The sequence below is a fragment of the Vidua macroura genome, chromosome 26, assembly GCF_024509145.1.
Source record: "Vidua macroura isolate BioBank_ID:100142 chromosome 26, ASM2450914v1, whole genome shotgun sequence".
NCBI classification, from domain to species: domain Eukaryota; kingdom Metazoa; phylum Chordata; class Aves; order Passeriformes; family Viduidae; genus Vidua; species Vidua macroura.
Window position 1 is genome coordinate 2,268,047 of NC_071596.1, and position 24,427 is coordinate 2,292,473.

Sequence of the window (24,427 nt, forward strand, 5' to 3'; positions counted from 1 at the left end):
CAAACCCACCCTCCAGAGAACAGTTACAGCCTGAACTCCACACCAGCTGCTCCCATGATAGCTGTCACATGCCTCACTGGGCTGCAGGAATTCCACAGGGACACAAGGAGAATTCATTCTGAAGAACACTGCATGCTTTGAGTGTTGCAAAACTGGAGAAAAGTCTCCCAAATGTATTTAATCTGGACATCACCTGCTCCTGTGACTGCTGAGCCCATGGAGTGTTATGCTCACCAAGCACAGCAGAGATTTTACAATATGGAACTCTGCAGAAGGTTCTGCATCAACGAATACTCACCTGAAAAATGATGATGAAAACAGATCTTTGCCAGTAGATGTTGGAAAGAAATGCTAATTCCATCTACTTTAATAGAACTCATGTGCAGATCTCCAGACTCTAGGAGCTTGGCAAAAGCATCACTGCAGAACAGGAAGGAAAGTAAATGTTTTATTAGAAATGCAAGTGAAATCTGCTCCATCAGCCCCATTAAACATGTCAGGATACAGAAACTTAGGTGCTACCAAGCTCTAGGAAAATGGGTTTATAGCAAATATGGAAACCACACACCAGAGTCCACTGGAGCAACTTGTGCCCTCTTGTTTCCAGAGCTGCCTCTGCAGAGCCACTTGAAATCAGTCACTGGACATATCTGAACAGTCTCCCCTTACAGAGACACTGCCCAAATCCCTGGGAGCGGGCACGGCTCGGCTCAGCCTGGCCCGGCCCGCCAGGGGCAGCGCAGGCACGGCTCGGCCCGGCCCGGCGGGGGCAGCGCGGGCACGGCCCGGCCCGGCCCGGCGGGGGCAGCGCGGGCACGGCTCGGCCTGGCCCGCCAGGGGCAGCGCGGGCACGGCTCAGCTCGGCCCGGCCCGGCGGGGGCAGCGCGGGCACGGCTCGGCCTGGCCCGCCAGGGGCAGCGCGGGCACGGCTCAGCTCGACTCGGCCCAGCCCGGCGAGGGCAGCGCGGGCACGGCCCAGCCTGGCCCGGCGGGGGCAGCACGGGCACGGCTCAGCTCGGCTCGGCCCGGCGGGGGCAGCGCGGGCACGGCTCGGCATGGCTCGGCTCGGCCCGCCGGGGGCAGTGCAGGCACTCACCTGTAGCAAGGCGTTGTGATCAAGTATGAAGCGCAACTGAAGTGCAATTTGAAATCTAGTTTTTCATGGGTTGAACCTTCATCGTTCTGCAACAAGGCAAAGGAGAGCAGGTGAGCGGGAGCCCTGAGGCAGCAAGAGGAAGAGCCACTTCTACCCACCACAGAGGCACCAGAGAGGAGCTGAGGGCTGAGTTCCCTCTGAAATAGCCTGGCTGGGCCTGAAGGATCAGTCTGAGAACCATCCCACCACAACATCGGCCCACTCAAAGATTTGGGCAGCTGGGTCGATACATGCACCTACAACAGGTAATGGACACACTGGGCTGCAGTTCTGCCTGCACTCTGCTGAAATAAACTGAGCAGACTGAGTTTAAACTAACACTTGGAGATGTGGTTTTACAGTTCATTACTTTCTGAGCAAAATAATAAATTAATAGTTTCCAGATTCTTAGGTACTAAAATAGGACTAGCATGCTATTTTTAAGAAACCCTTAAAATAGAGATAATGGCTGACTCAGGAGTAGCCACAACTGTCTCCATTAATTTCCTTCGAGCTGCTCATGCAGGTCTTTCATTAATAACTGTACTGAAATAACATCAGAGACACACACAGTCTTATCCAGCTCAATACCTATTAAACAATGCCTTCCGCTGACCTCACTCTTGGTCTGGATTTCTACTCTTAATAACTGCATCTAATTCTCATTTTTGTTTAGCAGCCTTTTACCAGGCTGCAGTGCCCAACTGAGATCAGTAGGAGCAGACCCTGGTTCCCTCTCTCCCCTGCCCAGCAGATCAGTGTGATTTTCTAGCTGGCAATGTGGCACGTGTTCCAGGCTGCCTTGCTCACACGCTGACAGGAATGACAATCTAGGATGTGCTGACGCAGGAATGGGGGCACTCTTTGCACAAGATGTCATGTGAAAATGTTCCTCACAGAATGGGCTGGTGCAGCAGGGATGAAATGATGCCTAAAAAAAGCTTGAGAGCAGAGCTTCCCACCCGAGTCCGGCTCTCTGACGCAGTTCCCAAGGAAGCAGAGGCAGTTGAGAGCTGCACTTACTTTGACTATAAAGGACAGTGTTCCTTTTAACTTCTGAGCCATAACAATACTCTGAAGTGTAAACACAAACTGGGCTTCATTAGAGATTCCTAGTGTGAAGAAAGGAGAGGGAAAAGTCAGGTCAGAACATGGTTTCCAGATGTAAGTAATAGTTAGAATCAACTGACTTATGTGCAGACTATTTTTGAACCGAGGTTGAAATTCTTTGAGTTGGAAGAGAGTTCTACACACAACTGCTGTGATGAGTCAACAGTGTTACAGCACTTGGGTCTCCCAGAAGCAGCAATGGGAGCTGGCATTTGATGGAAGTTATTGAGCAAGTGCCTGGGCAAAGTGTCACAGTGTCACATATTTAAACTATTTGCATAACTAGAATTATATTATAAACATTTCAGAGTAGCTTTCAGAGCTAATTTGAACTCTAATGTATCTATGTTTTGCTTTTAATATACAAGTCAAGAACTGCCGCATACAGATTTCAAACCAAATCAAATACCCCACTGCTTTCCATGGAGGATTGAAAAGCACCCTGAGGCCACTCCAGCCCTCTGTGAGCTGCTTCAGGATTCAAATTAACTCCTCAGTGAAGGAAGGGAAATTCAGAGAAGTTCACTGATTTGACTGTACTACTGCACTCTGTACAAAACCATTCTCCTTCATTTCTGTGCTTAACACTTCTGGAGGGCTCAGTTGCCCTCCTTGCACATCCTTATCACAAACCTTCACTGCAAAAGGCCTCTGCCATTCAAACAGTGGGACAAGAGCTCCAGAATAAACCCAGAGTGGATTCTAGTGCTTCACAAACCTACTACCTCATTTTATTTTAGATCTCATAGCAAACACATCATGGATTTTGGATTCCTGTAGTCAGAAGAGTGCCAGCCTGCAGACACCTGGCAAAGGAACTCAGACATTTGGACTCCCAGCTCTAGATTAAGGCTTTGCTCTTGCTGTGCAGAACCACCTGCATTACAGCCATACTGGGAGAAGGCTTATCCTCGCCAGGGAACTGTGGGAAAGCCCAGCAACACCCAGGCAGAGATGTTTTTTCTGGAAAACAGCAAGAAGTTCAAGCAGCTCTTTCCACAGGAGGGCAGTGCAGGGCCAGCCACACTCCAAGAGCCCTGTGCAAAGCTGTGCATACCAGGGGGGAGCTGGAAGGGCACAGGTATCCCATCATGTACTGATGATCCTTCTGGTCGGAGCATTTTAGTGTTGAGAGAGTCCAGGACATTCAGTTCCATGCTCTTAAGGAAGCTAGTGCTTTTGTTCTCAAAGATAACAGACACAGTAACTTGGCTGTCATTCTGGAGGTTTCCTTGAATATCATAGGTCTGCAAATGAAGGGAAAAATGTCACAGGAAAGAATCAAACTTCAAGAAACAGAACACAGCATGGTAAAACCAGGTTCAAAGGGGAGGTAATTTGGTATAGCTATAAGATTATGGAAACACACTGGTGATCAGCTGAGGATTGGGAAAATATCAACTTAGAAATAAAAGTGGGACACCCAAAGGAAAGGAAATGGAGCTTGGTTATAGTTCTACCTTCTGGGACTGAAACAGTTCTTCAGTTATGTGATGGCTACATAAAGTCACTCCAGCATCCCAGGGTACTCCTCTCTCAGGGAACACAGAGACAGATTCAGAACAACACCCCAAACTCACCATTTTAATGTACGGGTTTTCAGCAAGAAGGCGGTAACTGGACATGGGCTGAAAAACAAGAGAGAACTCACAGTCACAGCAGAACTAACGACCCTGAAAAGGGCTGTCACTGTCCTCCCTCCCAAGCAGCTGAGCCCTCCTTGTCCCCAGGCCTGGGCACAGCTACTCACTGGTAGTGGCTCATCCTCTAGCGTCCCGTTCTGCACCGACTCTGGGGGCTCCTCCTCGCTGTGATGACTCTTCTTTTTGGATTTCTTTTTATCCTTTGATTTCTCTTCCTTCTCTTTCTTGTGCTTTTTCTTCTTATGCTTGGAGGATTTCTACCAAGAAGAATAAGAAACTACAACAAACCCTTAAAGAAACCCTTGATTTCTAGCCATGACCCCTCTACCACACTTCTAACTCCAGACTCTCACTCTTTGCACTTCCTGGACTGTGCAAAGTTTCCCTTTAAAGCAGAACCCAAAAACAGAGCTACCATTCCTTAAATCCCAAAAGTAACTCCATGTGGAGTCCCAGTAAACCCTGCTCCCCACCCAGCTGCCCATACCATATCCCAAAGTAACCTGAGAACAGCACAAGGCCAAATCTCTCCAACTGTTTGGAAGCTCAGCTTTAACTGGGATGGTCCCTTGGCTCAGGGAACAACCAAACCTCTGACCACGAGGTGGTCACAGCTCCTGAAGGATGCAACATTTGCAGAGAGTCACTGCACTGAACAATGCTGTTGGTAAATCCTGTGTGCTGCTTTTTGAGGAGTTTGAGACAGCAGGAGAATATGGCTGAAAGGTGACAGCAACTTCATAGAACCAGAGAATTGTTCAGGTGGGGAAAGATCTTTAAGATCATCAGGTGCAGCCATCAGCCCAGTGCCACCACATCCACCACTAAACCATGTCCACAAGTGCCACACCCACAGGCTTTCTGAATATTTCCAGGAACAGTGACTCCACCACCACCCTGGGCAGCCTGTTCCAATGCCTGACAATCCTTTCCATTAAAAAAACAATTATCAACACAATCTTTCCCAGTATCTCAACTAAGCCTTCCCTGGTGTAACCTGAGGCAATTTCCTCTTAACTTGAACCACTTACCTTTCCTTCATCCTCCTCCTCCTCATCTTGTTCTTCCCTTTCTTCTTTTTTTGCCTCTTGAGATTCAGCCACCACAGCAGTGCCCATTCCAGGCTCGCTCTGAGAAGATGAGCAGAAGGATTCTGACACTAATGGAAAGCAGCTGGAACAACCCAATCCCACACCAAAAGAAACTCAACAGTGACAACTCTTCACAACTGTTATTTCAGAAATGACAATAGGCTAACATATGCCATGTTAGGCTTTCATTTTATGCCTCTGAAACCTGAGGACACGATTCAGAAGATTTCCTCCAAGGAATCCATCCCCTTATATTCTTTGTCTATTCCTCTAGAGTTTCCCATCAAAATTCATGAGAGTTTTTCTTTCACACTCTGTCTCTCATGTCTATTAATGTTGCTAGAGTCTACCTCATACTGGGAAATAAAACCATACAACTGTATAACATTATACTCATCAATAACAAAATCAACCAAGCCTGGAGCTGCATCTGTATTTTTATTTCTATTCCTTGATCTGCACAGAACGAGCCTGAAGTCTCCCATTACAGATCCTCTGAACTGGGCAGACACAATATCTCTGCTCCTCAGCAGGAAGCTGAGGAGATGAAGCTGATGTTCCCCTCTGTGCTGCAGCATGACACAGCACTCCTGCACAGCTCACAGACAAGGAATAACCAGAGAAGTTTATTCTGATGGGGGAAGATTCCTACCTGTGGCTGGGGCATGGGAGCAGTTGGTGGAGCAGTGGAGAGCCAGAAATCCAAGTCTTCCCCCTGAATTTCAGGAGAAAAAACCCACATTATCATTGTTTTTATATCTTTCTTAAAAATCAAATTAAAAACCCAACACCCCCCAACAACAGCAACAAAAGAAAACCAAAACAAAAAGATCACAGGGCTGGAACATCTGCCCAATGAAGAAAGGCTGGGAGAGCTGGGCGTGTTCACATGAAGAAGAGAAGGCTCCAGGGAGAGCTCAGAGCCCCTTGCAGGGCCTGAAGGGGACAAAGACTTGGGGACAAGGGATGGAGGGATAGGACAAAGGGGAATGGCTTCCCACTGCCAGAGGGCAGGGCTAGTTGGGATATTGGGTGGGGAAGCCCTGGGACAGGGTGCCCAGAGCAGCTGTGGCTGCCCCTGGATCCATGGAAGTGCCCAAGGCCAGGTTTCAGGATGGATGGGGCTTGGAGCACCCTGGGATTGTGGAAGGTATCCCTGCCATGGCAGGGGGTAGCACTGGATGAGCTTTAAGGTTCCTCTGAACCCAGTCTGGGATTCTGTGACTTTACAACAATTAAATCAAAACCTTAAGTTCCCATGAAAATGCAGCACTCCAGAGTGCTCCTCATGCACAGATGCGGTGACACATTCAGGAGCAAACACACTAAGAATCTTCACTTCAGTCTTTGAGCACTTCCAAAGCCAGGCCCAGCTGACAGCACCTGGCCAGCATCCCCACCCCAGCGTATCCCTGGCATTCCAAGGGCTGCAGTGCAGAGGGGAAGTGCAGCTCTGCAGGGGGTTAACAGGAGGATGCTTCAAATCCTGAGAGCAACTGGCAGCTAAGGGCAGGGTTTATAACTGAAAGGTTCTGGAGCACATGGGAGACAGGATGCACAACAAATGACACTCACAAAACTAGTTCCAGATATTTTGCTAAGGAGTTCCCCACTTGGAGAACATACAAAATATCAGCAAACTCAGCTTCCACGTGAGCTCTGGCAGATCTGCTGTGTAGGCTGCAGTAAGCCCAATTCTGCTAACTTAGGAGGCTAAGTAAATGTTATTTTTATTAACAGAAATCTTTAAATACCTGCTGCTACAGTAGTAAAAATTTAAAGAAATAGAGGCTGAATGCATTGAGCTGTTTGAACTGTCAAATGCGACTGTTCCTAAGCAACAAACCAAACTCAGCAATAAATAACAGCAGGAGCTAAAATAACACAAATCTTGGAGAATTACCTTTTTTTCTTCTTCTTCCTCCTCCTCTACCACCTTTTTCTCTTTCTCTTTCTTCTTTCCTTTATCTCTCTCTTTATCTTTATGTTTCTTTTCCTTCTTTTTGGGTTTCTTGCTCTTCTTCTCTACTAGAGGAACTTCTGAGTCTGGTGACTTCAGGGTCTCGACATTCCTGTGTCTCTGCACTGGCAGCTTCTCACTGTCTGCTAAGGGTCTTGAAAAGAAAGAGCCCATTACCTGCTGCAAACAGCCTCCCTCAGCCAGATGACCTGTCCAAGACAAGGTATGCTTTGTTCTTAGGAAGCTGGGCCCCCAAGCCTAAAATCAGTGTGTACTTCTATACCTGAAGTTTACTTATGCAACCTCAGACATTGCCCTTGTGGTTTAGGAGTCAGAGGAAACAACTGGAAGGTGACAGAGAGCCATGGTCTTGTTGTTTAACCCTTAGAGGTGCCAGCCAGAGATCTGCAGGCTGAGGAACACCCACAGAGGAACAGCTCCATGTTACGCTGCGTTTCCATGGAATCCCTCTCCAAAGGAAAGCGAGGATGTGGAACAGCGTCTCCAGCAGAGTGGAAATTCGAGCAGTGGAATGCCAGCATGGCTGCAGCAGCCCTTGAAGGGTGTGGGGTTTGCTGTTCTTGATGAATAAATCAGTCCAATTGGGAATTATTCTAAGTAATTTTTATTTTGGAAGTTTGCACTATGAATTTCTACTCTACTATCACATTTCGTAAGTTAAATGTAACTTCAGACACCTGTTTACAAAAAGCACCAGTAGCAGTTCATATTTACACTGTATCCTAAATCCACTATGTGGGAAAAAAACCCACAAAAATTTCTCTCATTCTTGTCAAACATTTCCAGAAATTGGCAGGCATTTCACCAACTGCATATTTTTCTATTTCTTAGCTTTTATTTAATGTTAATTTTCACATTTGTACAGTAAACATCACTTCAGGAAGATTCCTAATGGCCTCAATTTTTTTGCTTATATTGCATTAATAATCAGAACCAATTAATTTTTCACTTTCACACACTAAGGGAAGATTGAACAACAAACAGACCTCATCTTTTACTATTTCAGATACACCTGTACAGGAACAGCATTAGTGCTGAAAGCCAGTGACAAAACAGACTCACAAATGTGAGGGTCTCTGATTTAACAGTTCCACCACCCTTCAAGGGTTTGCACTGCCCAAAATCAACCAACCTGACAAAGGTCAACACTCAGGAGATACTCTTACCTGGAAGGCTTCCCTGAAACCAGACTGCGTGTGAGCGTGACAGACAGAGCAGTGCAAGCACAGAAAGAAAGAGAGAGGACACAGACATGAGAAACCATGACAGGAGAGCACAGCACTCATGGCACAGGGGAGGGAATGGATAGAACAATCCACCAGCCCTGGATGCCTCCTGGGGGCACAGCACTCAGGACCTGCTCTGCTGGGTGTGCCCAGTACTGCTGAGAATCACCATGCAAATACAGGGGCTACAGTCAGAAACTAATTTCCTTTTATACATTTGTTCCTGCAGATTTTCACTGGCCTTCCAAAAAAGGAAGTTCCTCAGAAACGGTTTTATTCATTTTTTAAGAATGCTACGACACTTTTTCGCAAGGTACTGAGGGGCCAAAGGCCTATAAATTTGGAACTGCAAAGAAAGGCACAGACTTAAGTATCAGAGGAAGAGAGAGATCCTACATACACCCACATGGGCCTGCACAGATTTCCAAACTTCACAGGGGGCATCCCTGGACCATAAATCAGCAATTATTTTTAGCATGGTGATTTTGTAGAACAGCAACTGAAAAAAAAATCCAAACCAATCTCCGTGTGCAATTCTGCACAGCCCAGTGCTCATGGTCATGGTCAGCAGGGGCTGAGTGCTGGCACTGGCACAGCCCCAGCAGCTGGCTGGGGACCAGCCTGGCCACAGGTGTGACAGGCAGCTCAGTCACATCGGAACACTTCACAACAGTGGGAGCACGCTGAAGGGCCACAGGGCAGTGGGGTGGGACAGCCTGGGTGTTACTGGTCAGTGAGCACAACACAGGCTTGCCATGGACACAGAGCTTCTGAGGGGACAGATGGACACAGGTCACACTCAGTGCCAACACAGGTGACAGCAGAGAGACAGTGGGACACCCAAACCTCAGACTAACCCACACCTGACACTCTCTGTGCTTCCAGACTCCTTCAGTCACACTCACACTATATTTAGTGACTCCCCTGCCCCTCCCAAACCTCTCTCATACTCAGGAGTTGAGATTTTATCATCCAAGCTGCAGTGGGAGCCAAAGCTGGATGAGCACCTGAGGTTTCATCAAAGCCATGGGGAGAGGCTTCAGCCTTTTCCCCTCCTGGTCTGTAGTCCTTTTGCCTGCTCAGCCCCAGCCCTGCCCTCAGGCACTCCCTTGGCAACTCAGTGAACTCACACACAAAACTGCCACTTACTTATCCAGATCTATGTCAAGTGCCTTATAGGGATCATTGGGATCTTTGTCATCTTCATCACTGGGCAAAGCATTCTGCAGAAGAGATACAGAGACATCCACTGAGGCAGCAAACCGCTGGAAATTTTCAAACTCAAGCTTAACAGCACCCAAATTAAATTTTTTTTCAGCCTGTGAACCCTGCACCAGGCCAGCTGCAGTCAGGCACAGTAAGTTATGGGAACAATGCACTTCAATGCAGCATCCAGTTTCAAGATTAATTTGGAACAGAAACCCCTTCTTCATAAACAGCAGGATTTGAATTGCTGCTGTTTGGTTTTGATTAAAGGAAATTTTAGAAACAAATACAGATGACATCAGTAGCATCTGCAATTAATTATCATCAGCTGCAAAGCTGCTGACTAGACAGCAAGTTACTGTCAAAGTGAAGCAGCAGAGCATAATAAATGCTATTTAGACAGTATTACTTTTAGAGCAGGGATGAACATTTTTTTGTTGGTTTTGACTTTTTTAATAGCTTCAGTGGCAATTTCTTGTTTAAAAAAGACAGTAATTTCTTCCCCTGCAAAGAACAGCCTGGGATCATCTCAGTCATTTCTGAAACAGCTCTGCAAGGTAGCACAGCTCTGGAACTGCCACACCACAGGCTGGCTGCAGTTGTGCAGGCAAAAATCTCTCAAGAGCTGCACACAGATAAATCCCAGACCCCAACCACAGGAACTGACCTCTGGCATCTCCTCTGTGATGATGTCAACGTGGTGAGCTGGAGCAATGTCCTCCTCACTCTCTGTGTGCAGGGAGTTGTGGCGATGGTGTTTTCCTCTCTTTTCCTTTTTCTGTTTTTTCTTTTTCTTGTCTTTCTCCAGTTTCTGTTTATGCCTTCTCTCTTCTTCCAATTTCACATACTGGTCTGACATGGGCATTCCTGGGGAAAGCCAAGCTGTTTTCAGGTACAGAGCACGTGGACTGAGCACAGAAACACCACGTCAGGAGTGTGCCCTGCTCCTGCTTCCAGCTACCCAGAGCCAGCCAGACCCACACCTCTGTGTGCTTCTGCATCACCTCACACAGCCCCCCAAAGCAGCAGCTTCGCTGTCTATTCCAGCTCTCCAGAAACAGGACAGAGCTCAATCTTGCTTCCTGATTCTTGGCTGCATTCTTGCATTACAAGGAGCATCCAAACATTGAAATTTTAAGGAGAATTGGTCACATTGCTGCTGTACTGACAACTTTTGGAAAAAACCTAAAATATTTGCACTTTGAACTCACCCCTTGAAATGTAAGGCACTTTATCAACAACTTTTCAGTGCTGTATCCAACCACTCCTTAGATACACAACTGCTTTTGATAATTGAAACAAGATATGCAAACAGTATCTCTACCATTAGATTCTATTTCATGTCTCCTCCATCAGACCTCTAAGATATTTTCAAGGTGACTGCTCCCACACAGAACAGTGGTTCCTCTACATGTTACAGACCTGGCTGCATGATAGTCCTAATCAAAGAATCATTTCTAATATTATCTTGAAAGGAACTCAGTCTGCAAAATACTATTTTTAAATGTAAATTAAGGAGATCTATTTAAGATTCTAATGAAAGTGTGTTCCTTGCCCTTCAAAAGCTCAGGTGGAAGCCCCAAGAAGGAATTATGTCTTTTGCTAAACTGAATTTCTTTAATTAATTTTAAAATATTAACTGTGCTTACCTGGAACTTTTAATGGGACAGAAAGGTCGATCTGGACCACAGGAATATGTTCCACCCCTGGAGTGTCTTGGTATCGCTGGGAAAACAAAGATTTGTTACCTTCTGAGCACTGCCAGCACAAACTTCTGTAAATAGGCATATAACAAAACATCAAGCAGTTCAAACCCTTAAGTGAACATTTTAAAAGATAGGAATGGAACAGTTTGTTGTTAATTCTGTGTGGTAGCAGGGTGTGTTTTAAAGCCAGCTGATAACTATTACAAAGAACCCTACTCTTAGCTGCAGTTTTGTAACCCCACTACTGCCCTGAAGAATTATTGCAGCTCTCTGAAGAATCTTTGGTTTGTTTTATTGCTAATAACTTGTCACTTCAGAAGCTAAATTTGGAGATTGGTTTTGAGGAATATGGGGCAGTCCTTCAGATACAGAGGGAATAAAGGAAGCTCTTTCCCTGAAAAAGGTGTTCAGAGACCACAACAACCTTCTGATCCACAAAATACAGTGTGTGTTCCAGGGTCACCCTCTGCAGGGCTCCGAGTGAGGTACCTGGGGATGTGAATGTTGCCATCACCCAGGGCTGGGACAAACTGCACAGATTCTCTCACAGGCTGCTCTGGGGGTACCAGGTGACTCAGGAGATTCTCAGCACAAGCAGGAGTTATAAAAACAGTTGTAGGCAGCCACTCCAGTACATGTATTATAAAATGGGAAGAGGAAAGTGCAGGGGAAATATCAGCATGTCCCAGAGGAGGCTGCAGCTCTGATATTCAGGGAGCCTTCACAGTGACAGCACTGTCCAGTGAGATATTGCAATTCAGACTCACCTTCTGAGGGGAAGGAGAGCTTTTAATATAAAATGGGTTGTTTGCCTGCTCTTGTTTCCGAGCTTCACGACGCTAAAAGCAAAAGAGGATTTGCAGTTACAATATTTGTAAGCAAAGAGATAAAAGACAAAGTGCAAAACAAAAGCTCCCTGCATTTTTGGAACAATATAGAACTACTGTGAAAAGACTAGAGCAGAACAGCTGGTGTGTGATAATGCAGTTCTGAGTTACCAGACATTCTAGGATAGAACTGCAGGTACCATTACTAATTCCCATCCCTGGAAGAGTTCCAGGCCAGGTGGGAAAGGGCTTGGAGCAACCTGGGATAGTGGAAGGTGTCCCTGCCCATGGCAGAGGGTGGAATGAGATGAGCTTTAAGGTCCCTCCTGTCCCAAGCCATTGTATATGATACTATAACTAATATTCCTTAGAACTCCCATCTTTGCTTTTTAATTATAGACTAGAGATAATAACTTCCCAGACATTAATTTTTGATGGCAATTGGAATGTTCCTGTTTTCATTTCTGCAAGGAGAGGAAGAAGTGAAGATTCATATAACAACAAGTTCTCTCTGTGAAAGCAAAGAGGTCAGAGGCAGAAAGGTGGGATCACTGCTGAGCACAATCATGTTACAGTCATTCACAGAAGCTGCTGAAGTCCATAAGCATCAGCTCTCATCACTGATCAGCTTTCCTGAGCTGTGGAGAGCAGAAAGACTCCCTGGCTACATGGAGAATCCACAGCAGCCTCCACTGCTCCAGCACCACTTAGATTACTACTGAATTATGCAGGGAAGAGCATTTTAACATTCACTCACTCTGGCCAGTTCCTCTTCATCTATTTCTGGCTGTCTGTGTCTGGAGTGCCTTTGTTCCTCCTCATGAAATATTGTTTTGGGCTTTTCATCTTCAGACTCACTGTCTGATGGAGGCTCATTGATCCAGGCATCAAGGTCCAGGCTGGGAAGAATTGCAGCAAACAAACAGCTTGACTTAGTACCCCTGAATATTTCAGTGTCTCATCATATACTATGCTTTATTCTTTAAAGTTTAAATAAGGGTTTGGGAGAGAGAAGGAACTTTACCCCTCTGGAACAGGGACTTTCTTCTGTGCTTTAGGAGCCACAGGGTTCAGCTCACCAGCAAACAGGGCTATCACTTCCTCAGCTACAGGAACTTCTTTTACTTGTAGCTTCTGAATGTATTTTATTAGCTGCAAGATGCAAGAAGCCTAAAAACAAATGCAGAAGTAGTTTCAGAGTGATATTTACAAGCTGAACCAAACAAATCAACTGAAGTCAACAGAAGGTGTTTTACTCCATTAAGGGAATTAAGAGAAGCAGCATAAATCGACTGAAGTCAACAGAAGGTGTTTTACTCCATTAAGGGAATTAAGAGAAGCAGCATAAACTGCAGGTTTGGAGCAAATGTAAAAAGTCCATATTAAGCTTCTTTTTTAGCCGGGTCCTTTTTCTGCCCTTATGTACCTGAATAATTTTAAAATTAAATTGTTTTGAGTGAAGATCTTACTGGCAGCCTTTAGAGATGGCATCAAACTGCAATAAGATCTGGGCTTTGTCACTGGTCACAGCTTATAGAAAATGTGCACAGCCACAGAAAACCACAGACCTGCCCCAAGGCTTCCCATGATAAAGCCCAAAGTCATTTCTTTCTCTTACCCTCTCCTGAACCTCCAGATCTGCACTCTGCACAAACTGAGGCAGGCGCTCGATCATCAGCTGTGTAATTTCCTGAGCTGCTTCCTTTTCCCCAGCCTGCTCCTTCTGCTGCAGGATGGATGCATAGAGCTTCACCATGTTCTGCACGTAAACAGCCTGGATGTGGCCTGGCAGGGTTGTAACTTTGGGCCTCAACATTGCTTCCAGGGTTTGGTTTGCTTCCTCGAGGTGTCTGTAAGGGCAGAACACACAGATGAAAGACAAGCAAAAATAAAATCCAGCAGGCAGTGCTTAGTACACAAAGGAATATAGATCACAGCACTTTGTTTTAACAGATCTGATGCTCTTACTCCAAATTATCTGCTCACAACTAAATGGAAGATGCACAAAAAAGGTACTGGACTATTACAAACTGAAAGCTAAGTTGTTTCTAAGTAAAAATGTGATAACACTGGAAGAGTATATTTTCTTACTTCTTCATATGCAGTTTTCTTTGTACAACATTTTGCTTTTTTAAAGAAAATGAAGAGCTGAGCTGTATTCAGCATTCCCCCAATATCACACCTACAGTGTGAATTTAAACTGGAGCCAGTGTTCAGAGTGGCAATTAGAAGGAGACACCAAACTAACTGGTAAAAGGAGACTCCAGTACCACACCTGTCCAATCTACCAGAATAAAAGCTGGGTAACAGCTATATCTGCACAAGCAAGAGACAAAAACATCTGCTGAAGCTAAAAAAAACATATTGGTACAAGAACACTGAAAATTGTGCTACTGTGGGTACCGAAAAATTTTGAGCAAAAAGATTACAGCTTTTAATTTCCAGAAGATGGGGGTCTGCAAAAGTCTTTTAACAAGGGCAAAACAGGGATGAGAGAAAGAACTAATTCAAACATGGTGATTGCACATGTTCCCTAGAATATAAATAGGGGTAGACCTTAATCATTAAGAAGTTCCTTCAAAGATCTATAACAGCTTATATCTACCATTACCAAAGATCCAAAAGCTGTTGGGAGAGTGTCCCAAGGAGGGACACGGAGCTGGGGAAGGGGCTGAGGAGCGGCTGAGGGCACTTGGCTGGTTCAGCTGCAGCTCAGGAGACTGAGGGGAGGCTCCTCGGGGGCTGCAGCTCCTCCCGAGGGGAGGCAGAGGGGCAGGGGCTGAGCTCTGCTCTGGGCCAGGGACAGGAGGCCAGGAAGGGCTGGAGCTGTGCCAGGGCTTGGCATGGAGCTCAGGGAAAGGTTCTTCCCCCCGAGGCTGCTGGCACTGCCCAGGCTCCCCAGGGAATGGTCCCGGCCCCGAGGCTGCCAGAGCTCCAGGAGCATTTGGCCAGCGCTCTCAGGGATGCTCAGGGTGGGCTTGGTGGGGTGCCTGTGCAGGGACAGGGGTTAAACTCAATGATCCCTGACTGTCCCTTCTGACTCAGAATATTCTGGGATTCTATGATTCACTACTACAGCTTCCTGTATGAATGGGCAAGGCTGGAAAGACAGGAAAAATGATCAGATAGTTAAAAATGCCTTGGCCAGAAAGAGCTGAGGAGTGATAGTGTAAAGGAACAAGAGAAAAACAATCACTTTGGTGGCATTAAGGTACATACTCTGAACTCTCTCTCAAAAACACATTTCAGTGACCAAAAGCTTTGCCCAAAAGCTGCCCCTCAGGGCACACCAGGCTCTGCCTGCACTTACTCGGAGAACTCCCCGCAGATCCAGGCAGCAGCGTAGAGCACCTCACAGATGCCGTTCCTCTGGGTGTTGCTGGCGATGAGGTGGGCGTTGTCCAGCAGCATGGCCATCTGGGACACCGCGAACTTCCGGATGGCTTTCACTCTGATGGCCACATCCAACATCTGCGCTGCGATCAGGTGCCCGTGCCTCGTGCCCTCCAGCCGGGTCAGCTCCACCAGGATGCTTATGTACCTATGGAAAGGGGAAGGGATGGGTGGGTATCAGAGAACAACCCGGCATTACCTTTGTGATGAGCTCCAAGCTGGCAGCTGAAAGCACTGACCATTCAAAGTTTGTGATGTACTGATAATTGGACTGGCTGCAGATGTCTATGATTTTGGTCAGCAGCTCATCTCGGTACGTCGTCCCTTCGGCTTTATCCACGTGAATCATCAGTTTCTTCACAATCTCCATCAAGTTCTTCTTGGAGACCTGTTAAAGAGGTGGTGAAAGGTTCAACCACTTTCCTACACTGCCAAGTCCTTCCCGTTCCAGTAAAGTGGCTGCTGGCGCTTTGCTGGACCAATATCATGTTAACAAGAAAGCAGAACCAACTCTGTGGGCCCAAATCCAAAAATGAACCTGTTTAATGCTGTTCAATGTTTTTGTTAAAGAAGAGCCAGCACAAGTCACAAGGTGTTTAAGAAATGACTAGATGTGGCATTTAGTGCCATGGCCTGGCTGACAAGTGGTGTTAGGTCATAAGTTGGATTCGATGATCTCCAAGGCTTTTTCCAACCCAGCTGATTCTTTAATGACTTTGCTGTGGGAGAGCTGAGGATCAGAATTACTATCAGCAATACAGAAATTCAAGAGAAAGTGAATCTTCTACTGCCAGATTAGGAAGTTTAAGAGATTAAAACATTTTTGCTTATAAAGGAAACAAATTTAGGAGTCATTAACATCCAGTGGAATTGATTTTTCCATGGGCCTGAACTGAGAAACTCCATCCAGTCTGAATCAGAAGTTTTAAAGCCCTCATGCTGAGCCAGATATTTTACTTATCCTAAGTGCTAAGAGAAGATATGGGAGTTGTTATCAAAAGTCTGCTGTGGAGTGGGCAGAGAAAGTTGCATGTTCTCCTTAAACAGCACCTTCCTAAAGGGTCAGTGGGGCTGCTGAAGAAATAAATGTAGGAACGTACCATGCCATAGAGGAGATCTAAAGCTCTGAGTCGGATGGACTCATCTTTGTCATCCAAACATTGGAGAATGAGATCCTTGTGAGACTGAACTGACTTGGGGTGCGTTTTCAGGATTTTGGACATAGCTAACAGGCCCAGGTACTTCACTGTGAAAGACAAAATAAAACTTCTTTCCAAATATAGAAACACTGTTTTGGGCTGAGCACGAAATCTTAAAGTTAAAAATTTCCCAGTATTCTTTGCAGTCACTAAAGTAAGTCAACACTCCTGCATTTTATTATTATGCTCACTCTGCTGAAAATAGCTGTCACTGCTTTCCAAGCAGCCAGTCTTTAAAAAGGGAAGTCCCAGAGCATGGAAAGAACTGTTTTAGATTTACAAGACCACAAACAGCAGTAATAACTGCTGTAATTTGTTTTTAAAAATAGTATTATAAAGAAGTGCTCAACATCAAAAATTATTTCCATATTAAACCCCCCAGCAACTGTTTACAGCACACCAGGCACTGCAACCCCTCTGAGGCTGCTGCAGCATCTCCCCCAGTGCTTGGGGGCCAACAGCTCCATGAAGACAAGCACCATACTTACAGTTCTGGTCAGAATCTTCTATCAATATCCTCAACTTCTGCACACAAAGCTGGAAAAAAAGACCACATCATGTTTATTACAGGTCTTAATTAAAGTCTTCATGAAGTTTACTCAGTACACAAGGAAGTACCTGACCAAGACCTGAGGTCTCCAGGTGAGAGGGTTTTGTTGCATTAACGGACTTCCAAACAAAAGGAAGCTCTGTATGACTGTACTGATAGCAGGATATGAATAATGAGTTGGGAAAACTCTCAAACTCTGCATTTTAGAGTGAATTAAGTAGGAAAATTTATATAGGGAATGCTTCAATCTGCAGGATTGCACAGTGAGAGCACTTCAGGGAGCTACTGCTGTAACTTCTGGCAGAGGAACACAATCCCATTTTCCCTGGCCCTTGGGATCCCACAGCAGAGCAGAACAAACAACCCCTAAACCCAGGGTCCCACCTGGATGCTGGCGCTGTGGTTGGGCATCCCCGAGGACAGAGAGATCAGAACTGAAACAGAAGCACAAATTCCAGTCAGTATTTCTGTGCTGGGAGTGACTGCAACAACAATACCCAACAGCCCACACCCAGCTCAGGTCTCAGGGAAAGGTACTAGATTATTGTTTGTCTGTTTGCTTGGACTTTTGGGGGTCTGGAGGAAGGAGAAGGTTGTGACATGAACTTAAAGTTTCATATACTGTAACAGTAATAATAAGAGGGCAGGGAAAAAAGTGTAAAGGTGGAAACAGCTGTAACATCCAGGTCAAAGCTGCTCTTTTTTCCTCTCACTAAGGTTTATTTCACTGACATCATGTAGCACTCAAAGCTGTTAATAAATCAGCAGCTACTGTACAGCTGAATTTTTAATTGTGCACTTTCCTAATGCAACAGGATGCAGCAACAGATCCTGGAGTTTAATGTGATTAGATTGGAGCTATAATCAAGCCAGCCATTGTTGATTATATGGGACACTTGAAAGCTCTGGCAGCACACAGCCCCACTGCAGAAAAGGTGGGCTCACCCTGGTAACTGCTGCTGGCACGGCACAGCCAAGCCCAGCTGTGCCTGAGCAGGTGCCATGTGCTGCCCTCTGTCCCTGCAGGGAAGCTGAGCTGGACACTGTCACCTCCAGAGCTGGCAGGTGCCAGGTGCTCCTCTGCTGTTTCAGGGCTCGTTTGCTGGCTCCAAGTTTGACATCACCGTCCCTGAGGTGTCCTGGGTGGGTGAATTCCCCCTCTATCCACAGGATGACCCCGCTGGATCTCAGTGAAGGCCACTCTAACCCACAATGGAGTTCCCCACTGTGTAATTCTCCCTCCCATCATGACACCTCATTTCCCTGAAGGAATACACAGTGAGTGACAGATCTCTCTTCCCTCTCTGAACTGACCCAGCACAGCAAGTTCTGCACCATTATTCAAAGAACCCACAGGAGATAGACAGACCAACTGTGAATGTCAATAACCCTCTGCTCCACACTCAGATATTGCAGCCAAGCCTGAGCTGCAATACTGTGTTATCCCTTTTTGCCTTTGTTTTCTCTCACCCTCACAGTTATGGAGTTCATATTCCTTCCCCAGAAACTGAAACTGCCAATCAGTAACTCCAATGGCTCCTCTAAGGAATTACACCCCATTTTTAAACTGCAAAGTTGCAAAATTAAAAAAAAAATCTGATCCATCATCACATAAGAAATCTTGGCAAAGAGACATCACTTGTTTTAATTCTATCGCTGCTGGTACATTTTGTAGTTGTAGCAACATTTAGGATCTGGCATATAAATAATCTCATTGTCTGTACCTGGCTTCAGCAAACACAACACAGGTGTAGTGACTGTGCCTCACCCACTGACAACAAAGGATTTCAGCCCCACAGTAACACAAAGTTTGCCAGGAGACTTATTGCATTTTAGAATACATTAAGTTGAAGAATAAAAGGTTTACAGATGGTGCCTGTTGATGACAAAGTTCATCACATTTTTTTTCTAGGTTCCAAGTTTCAGTTCTCACCTGCTATTACTGTGTTCACACATTCATATAAGAGAGACATGGCTGAGGTGCTGAAACAGAAATCAGGTATATTAAATAAGGAATAAACCAGCACATTTTGAAGAGTTGTCAGCACTATCTTGGAGCTAGTTAGCACCTTGAACTTCACAAGACATTGTCAATATTCTGCTCCATATCCCTTCAAACAGATGAAATGATTCTCACTTAAAAACTGTTGGGGGGAGGAGTTTTTAAACAAATGTTTAAAAATCCAAAAATCATCCTGGAAAAGCAGCAAATAAGAGCACTGTGACACAGGGAATATGTAGGGAAGTGGCTACTCTAACTCCAGCACCAGTCACACAATACTGAAGCAATCTTGTCCAAAAATCAAATTAAATCCTCTGCCCAAGGTCAAAAATTCATGACAAGGCAGATGGAGAAGCTCAAGACTCTCTCCAAGCAAGCGAGTCATGCCCCAGCAGCAGAGGTTTGGGATGCAGGAACACACTTCCCATCCCTGGAAGTCAGCAACCCATTTCCAGTGTCTGATTTCCCCCAAACTCAAATTCAAGGCTGCTTGTGCCAGCTGAACACACAGCCAGTGCAGTTCTGAGTACTGCAGAGGTCCTTACATAGCCTAATCTGTACAAGAAGGAACCAGGAACCTCCCAAGCCCCAAGAAGCAGGTTCCAAGCACAGGGTACACAGGGAAGGAGCACAGCTCTGGAGACAGACACAGACAGTGCTGCCCTGAGGGTCAGCCTGGGATGCTGAGAACCACGAGCAACACTTCTGCACCCTGGGCACTTGGTGGGACAGCTCAGGGTGCTGTGACTCATTATGAGACTCAAAATGGCTGAATGGAGACCAAGCCAAAGAGGATCCAGTCCCCAAAACTCAGAATTACTTAATGTGGGAGCTGGGAAGAGGAGTGGGTTTGTCCATCTTCCTGCTTTTTCTGGTGGGTTGTATCTGTTACTGCTGACAGCTCCCTGGAGGTACCTGGATGTTCTGAACCTGCCTTAAAGGAATATGAGGATGGACAGAAATCATCTGGCTAGAGCTGCTCTCAAGGCTACACAGATATCTGCTTAAAACCTTGCTCTGTCACATGAAAAGAAATGAACTTTTTCACTCATCAACTCCTGTGTAAGATCACACTTCCTCTTCATAACAGGGAGAATCCATGTATTCCCTCCAAGGCATCTATTTCCTGATTTCAGTTCGGAATTAGAACCACTACACCACCACAAACCAGCATTAACAAGGGACAAGGAAATGACTTCAACTTTATTTTATCTACATTTAGAACATATATATAAGAACCTCTTTCAAAACACATCTGAGCTGCCAAATGCACGAGAAAGGGCTTTAATGTATTCCTTGTCACGCTGCTTTGGTGGGTAAGGCACTCCCAAAAGTCAAGAATCAAATGTGTGAGGTGAACAGGAGAGGCAAAATACACAGCTGAGCCATTTTATACATCCTCTACAGTAATTTCTGGCTTGAAATGCAGTGAAAGGAAAGCAAATTGCTCCAATTTTCATCCATCTTTTGGAGGAATTCATGCTGAAAGTCAAGACACCCAGAGATTTTCCTTTAAGGTATTTTACCTCATTCAGGTTTTCCAGAAACAACCCTGATCTAAGATTATCTTTTGATACTTGAAGCCAATATACCAAAAGTCAACAAAAAAAATATAAAATGCATCCTCACCCCAGCTATTGACCCACCCACCAGGCCCTTCCCCCGTTCTGACTAACAAGGCAGGATCTGTCACACATACCTGTGGATGAGGTTGGTCAGGGGCTCAATCAGTTTTTTTCCCAGTCTTGGTTCTAATGGAGTAAGAGCACCAAACTATTCAAAGAGAAGAAAAGTGAGTTAATAGCTGCTTTTCAACAGCTTCAAAACATTATGTAAATTACAGCTCACTGTATTTAAACCAAGCTATATTAACATATTTTTCTCTTTGGTTACATTCACAAACATTAGAAGATATTCCTGGTTTCTTTTTATTCAGACTGAATGGTAACTATGCCTCCCAGCAAGAAATCCATTTTCACACCCAAGGTAATTTAATGTGAACCCTAATCCTGTAAACAAAAAGCAGAATACTTGCCAGTTTTATAATTTTAATGAGAACCCAATTATTGGTTGACGACGTCATCAACTTGAAGAAGAGCGGAGCAAGGGAAAGGTAATTTTTGGGATTGCGTCGAGCCAGCTCACAAATAACATTTACTGCAGCAGACTGCACACCTGGGGAAAACAAGTGGGAGAAGCACAAATCTCATCAATGCCTTCATTGTAATTGAAGTTTCTGGTGCAGAACCCCCACAGCAAAAGCAGCTGAAGCTTCAGACCTGTGCATCCAATGGTTTGGCCTCATTCCCAACCCTGAGGCAGTAAATACAGGGATGCAAAAGCAAACTGAGAAAGGGTTTTGTTTAATTGTGGCTATTTTCTAATATAGCAGTGAGCCAGGTATCTGCTTTAGGTCCAGCATGAGAAAAAACAGCACACTGTCACATCCCTGCCCTGGACTGTGGAGAGCTGGTTGTGGGACACAGACAACACAATCAATAATCAGCCACCAGGAGGTTTCCAATCACTTCCTGACTTTTCTGATATGTATTATTTAAAAATGTTTAAATACAAAACAAAAATAACAATTCCTTAAGCAATCTGACTGGACACATTCACTCCCTTCTCATTGCTCAGCCTCTTACAGGGGTTATTGTCAGTTTGGAATGTTTTCATCTAGACAGGCTGGGTGTCCTAGCAGAGAGCAATCCTTCACAAAGCTTAACAGGCAATTTCTTTCTCTCTCTGCAGGTGAGGGATTTTGCTTTCTTTAATAACATTGTCCCTGGAAGATGAATATTCCATGCCCATAATAAAACCGTCCAGGAAATGCAATTAAATTTCTCCCTGTAATTGCAGATACAAATCAAGTGGAGATCAGATACACACTCCACACAGAATTCCTAAAACAAGCGTTGTGGTGCAGTGAGGCTACACCAGCACCTCCTGAAGACTGAGCAAAAATGTGAATATGATACTGAGCAATTGCAGATTTCCTGTGCTGCTGCTGACCTGCACTGACGCAGTAGTGAGGAGCCCAAAGAGCAGTCTGGACTGCTTTTTGGAATGTTAAATAATTTTAAGTGTATCCACTGCAAGTCAACAGCTGCAGCTTGCTAAAAAAGCACAGGAAGTAACAAAATCAAAACCCCAAACCCTGAAATCAAGTTAAATATTTCCAATAGCCAAATTCAGTAAGCAATAAATCAGGAAACTTTAAGCTACTTTGTCCATTAAGGTTTAACTCCCTGAAATATTTTCAGTAGCTTTGGGTTTGAAGAAATGGACATTTTAAAGAACGTATTTTTAATATGGCAACACCTGTCAAAACTCTCCTATGCTCACCTACCCTGAAACAGGTGAGTCAGTGGCCAAAAGATGATTACAGCATTTTTCATGCACTCTTTTCTCCACAAGCTCTACAAGCACATGGACCTCCACATGTGAGAGCAGAAGGAATTCACTAAAATCCACTCACCAGGATCTGGATCTTCAAGTTTCTCTTTAAGGCGAGGAAATGCAGGACGGAGGGACTCTGGGTACTTCAAAAAAACTTTGTACATGATTAACACTGCCTTCTTCCTGATGTAAGGCTTTGTGTGAGACATCTGTTAATGAAACAACTGCAGTCAGGCTCTGAGCACATCTGTGTTTCCAGAGCTCCTTGCTCACACTGCTGTAGCCAAAGCTGTTCCTGGGAGACTCAACTGCTTTTGGAAAACTCAGCTTTGAGGGAAGGGCAAAATACTGCTGTTTATCACCAAAACAAATGAATGTATTTCAAAGTGATCCTCTTGATCTAAGCAAGATCTGTGAAAGCTCCCCAGAACCCCCACAAGAATGAAGCAGCAGGTTTCACACGTATCAGTTCTAAATTTAAGACATTTACCAGATTTGAATAACTTAACATTCTATAATTATAAAGTTATTTCAACCTTATCGACTCACCAACGTCATGATGTCATTTGCCAAGTCCCTGGCAAGATCTGGAGTAACAAAACAGGACAAGCCAGTCAGTGCAACTCCAGTATCATACTGGTTAGGGCTACTCAGATCCTGAAAAAAGAGAAACACGCTCAAAAATTTAAGATCACACAGAAAGTCAAGAAACAACTTCCTCAGATTAATTTTATTCATTTAACATAAATGAAGCAGAGCTTCTGCTTCATGGGAATATTTATATATCAACTACTAACACCTGCTAAACGACAGCCAACCTGGGGTTTAATAATGGGCACAAAGGACCATAATTAAACAAGAGATGGATGGCTGCAACATAAACGTAATCAGAGATCACACCTTGGTGGTGTTTTGGGAATGGAAATAGTTTTTAAACACTCATTACAGGATCACAAACGTATTTAAAGTCCTAAAAAACTGGTATTAACACTAACCCTGCAAGTCCAATTCCAAGTGCCATCAATTTCACTGGGAACAAGCACTCTTGGTGAGTGGTGTTCCACCTTAATCTAGTGGAGAAATGAGATTATTCTTCTCCTGAGCTGTTGGCAGCACCCCAACTTCCAAGGAAACTTGACCAATAAATGTGTTCCACACACATAACTGGTGTCCTGTCTCTGTGGACTGGATCTATTTGTAGTCAGTATCCTACCCAGCCCTCCATAGTCTTTCAGGTATTTCTAAGCTTAAGTCACTTACCCATAGTAAAATTAATCTGTGAGTATGTTCAAGTACAGACTATAAATTGTGTATCAGGAAACACAAACATGAAGATGCTGCACAGAGCATTCCCACAAGGACTGCTCAATTAAGAGTCCAGATTCACATGGATACTGAAGCTGCTTCAGGAGAGCTAAACATAGTCAGGCCTTTGGGGTTCTGTGCCATTTACATCTCATTTAAAAACCTGCTGCAGGTGGTGGGAAATTAGAGTCCACTTTAAGAATAATGCAATCTACTTCTTAAGGAGCAAAAACCTGCAATTCATCCTGGCTCTAATATATTTTGAGAACTGATAAATCCTTCAAATCTCAAGTTGTTGGATCAATGAAACATGAAAAGGCATAAAGAGATTTTTGTCTTTTACGTAAAAACTTGGGCACAAAGTGAAAGTAGCCAGTAAGTAACTGAAATCCAGTAAAGTGTCCATAATAAAGACAATAGATATTCACATTCAGCACAGAATAGTTCAAAAGATAGAGGGAAAAGCACTAGTTCTTTAGGGAAGATACTGGATAACATCCCACTGCTCTTTATTCAGCAAGGAAAACACATTTTGGTTCCTCAGATGGTAAAAATGTAGGCACATCTTGTACTGGATCAGTCAAATTAGTGATACTTAAAAAATGAAAGTCAAGAGTTTTAAAAAAATATCTGTAGCTTCAAGAATGGGAAAAC

The 24,427-nt window shown here is 44.7% G+C and overlaps 1 protein-coding gene across 1 annotated transcript in view; it reads right to left on the minus strand.

The window, feature by feature from the left end:
• Positions 1 to 24,427, minus strand: part of AP3D1 (adaptor related protein complex 3 subunit delta 1) — a 43,094-nt gene that overhangs the window by 2,849 nt on the left and 15,818 nt on the right. Inside the window, exons 5-30 of the mRNA XM_053999716.1 lie at positions 23,018 to 23,125; positions 22,548 to 22,677; positions 21,105 to 21,244; positions 20,769 to 20,842; positions 19,001 to 19,050; positions 17,452 to 17,501; positions 17,006 to 17,054; positions 16,419 to 16,564; positions 15,558 to 15,706; positions 15,236 to 15,466; positions 13,544 to 13,775; positions 12,950 to 13,095; positions 12,683 to 12,824; positions 11,866 to 11,937; positions 11,042 to 11,117; positions 10,060 to 10,259; positions 9,336 to 9,409; positions 6,883 to 7,093; positions 5,632 to 5,694; positions 4,920 to 5,018; positions 3,996 to 4,145; positions 3,826 to 3,873; positions 3,303 to 3,492; positions 2,159 to 2,247; positions 1,097 to 1,182; positions 299 to 420 (exon numbers count right to left, since the gene is read on the minus strand). Of these exons, the coding sequence (XP_053855691.1) occupies positions 299 to 420; positions 1,097 to 1,182; positions 2,159 to 2,247; positions 3,303 to 3,492; positions 3,826 to 3,873; positions 3,996 to 4,145; positions 4,920 to 5,018; positions 5,632 to 5,694; positions 6,883 to 7,093; positions 9,336 to 9,409; positions 10,060 to 10,259; positions 11,042 to 11,117; positions 11,866 to 11,937; positions 12,683 to 12,824; positions 12,950 to 13,095; positions 13,544 to 13,775; positions 15,236 to 15,466; positions 15,558 to 15,706; positions 16,419 to 16,564; positions 17,006 to 17,054; positions 17,452 to 17,501; positions 19,001 to 19,050; positions 20,769 to 20,842; positions 21,105 to 21,244; positions 22,548 to 22,677; positions 23,018 to 23,125 (3,127 nt within the window). The remainder of the gene's footprint in view (positions 1 to 298; positions 421 to 1,096; positions 1,183 to 2,158; positions 2,248 to 3,302; positions 3,493 to 3,825; positions 3,874 to 3,995; positions 4,146 to 4,919; positions 5,019 to 5,631; positions 5,695 to 6,882; positions 7,094 to 9,335; positions 9,410 to 10,059; positions 10,260 to 11,041; positions 11,118 to 11,865; positions 11,938 to 12,682; positions 12,825 to 12,949; positions 13,096 to 13,543; positions 13,776 to 15,235; positions 15,467 to 15,557; positions 15,707 to 16,418; positions 16,565 to 17,005; positions 17,055 to 17,451; positions 17,502 to 19,000; positions 19,051 to 20,768; positions 20,843 to 21,104; positions 21,245 to 22,547; positions 22,678 to 23,017; positions 23,126 to 24,427) is intronic.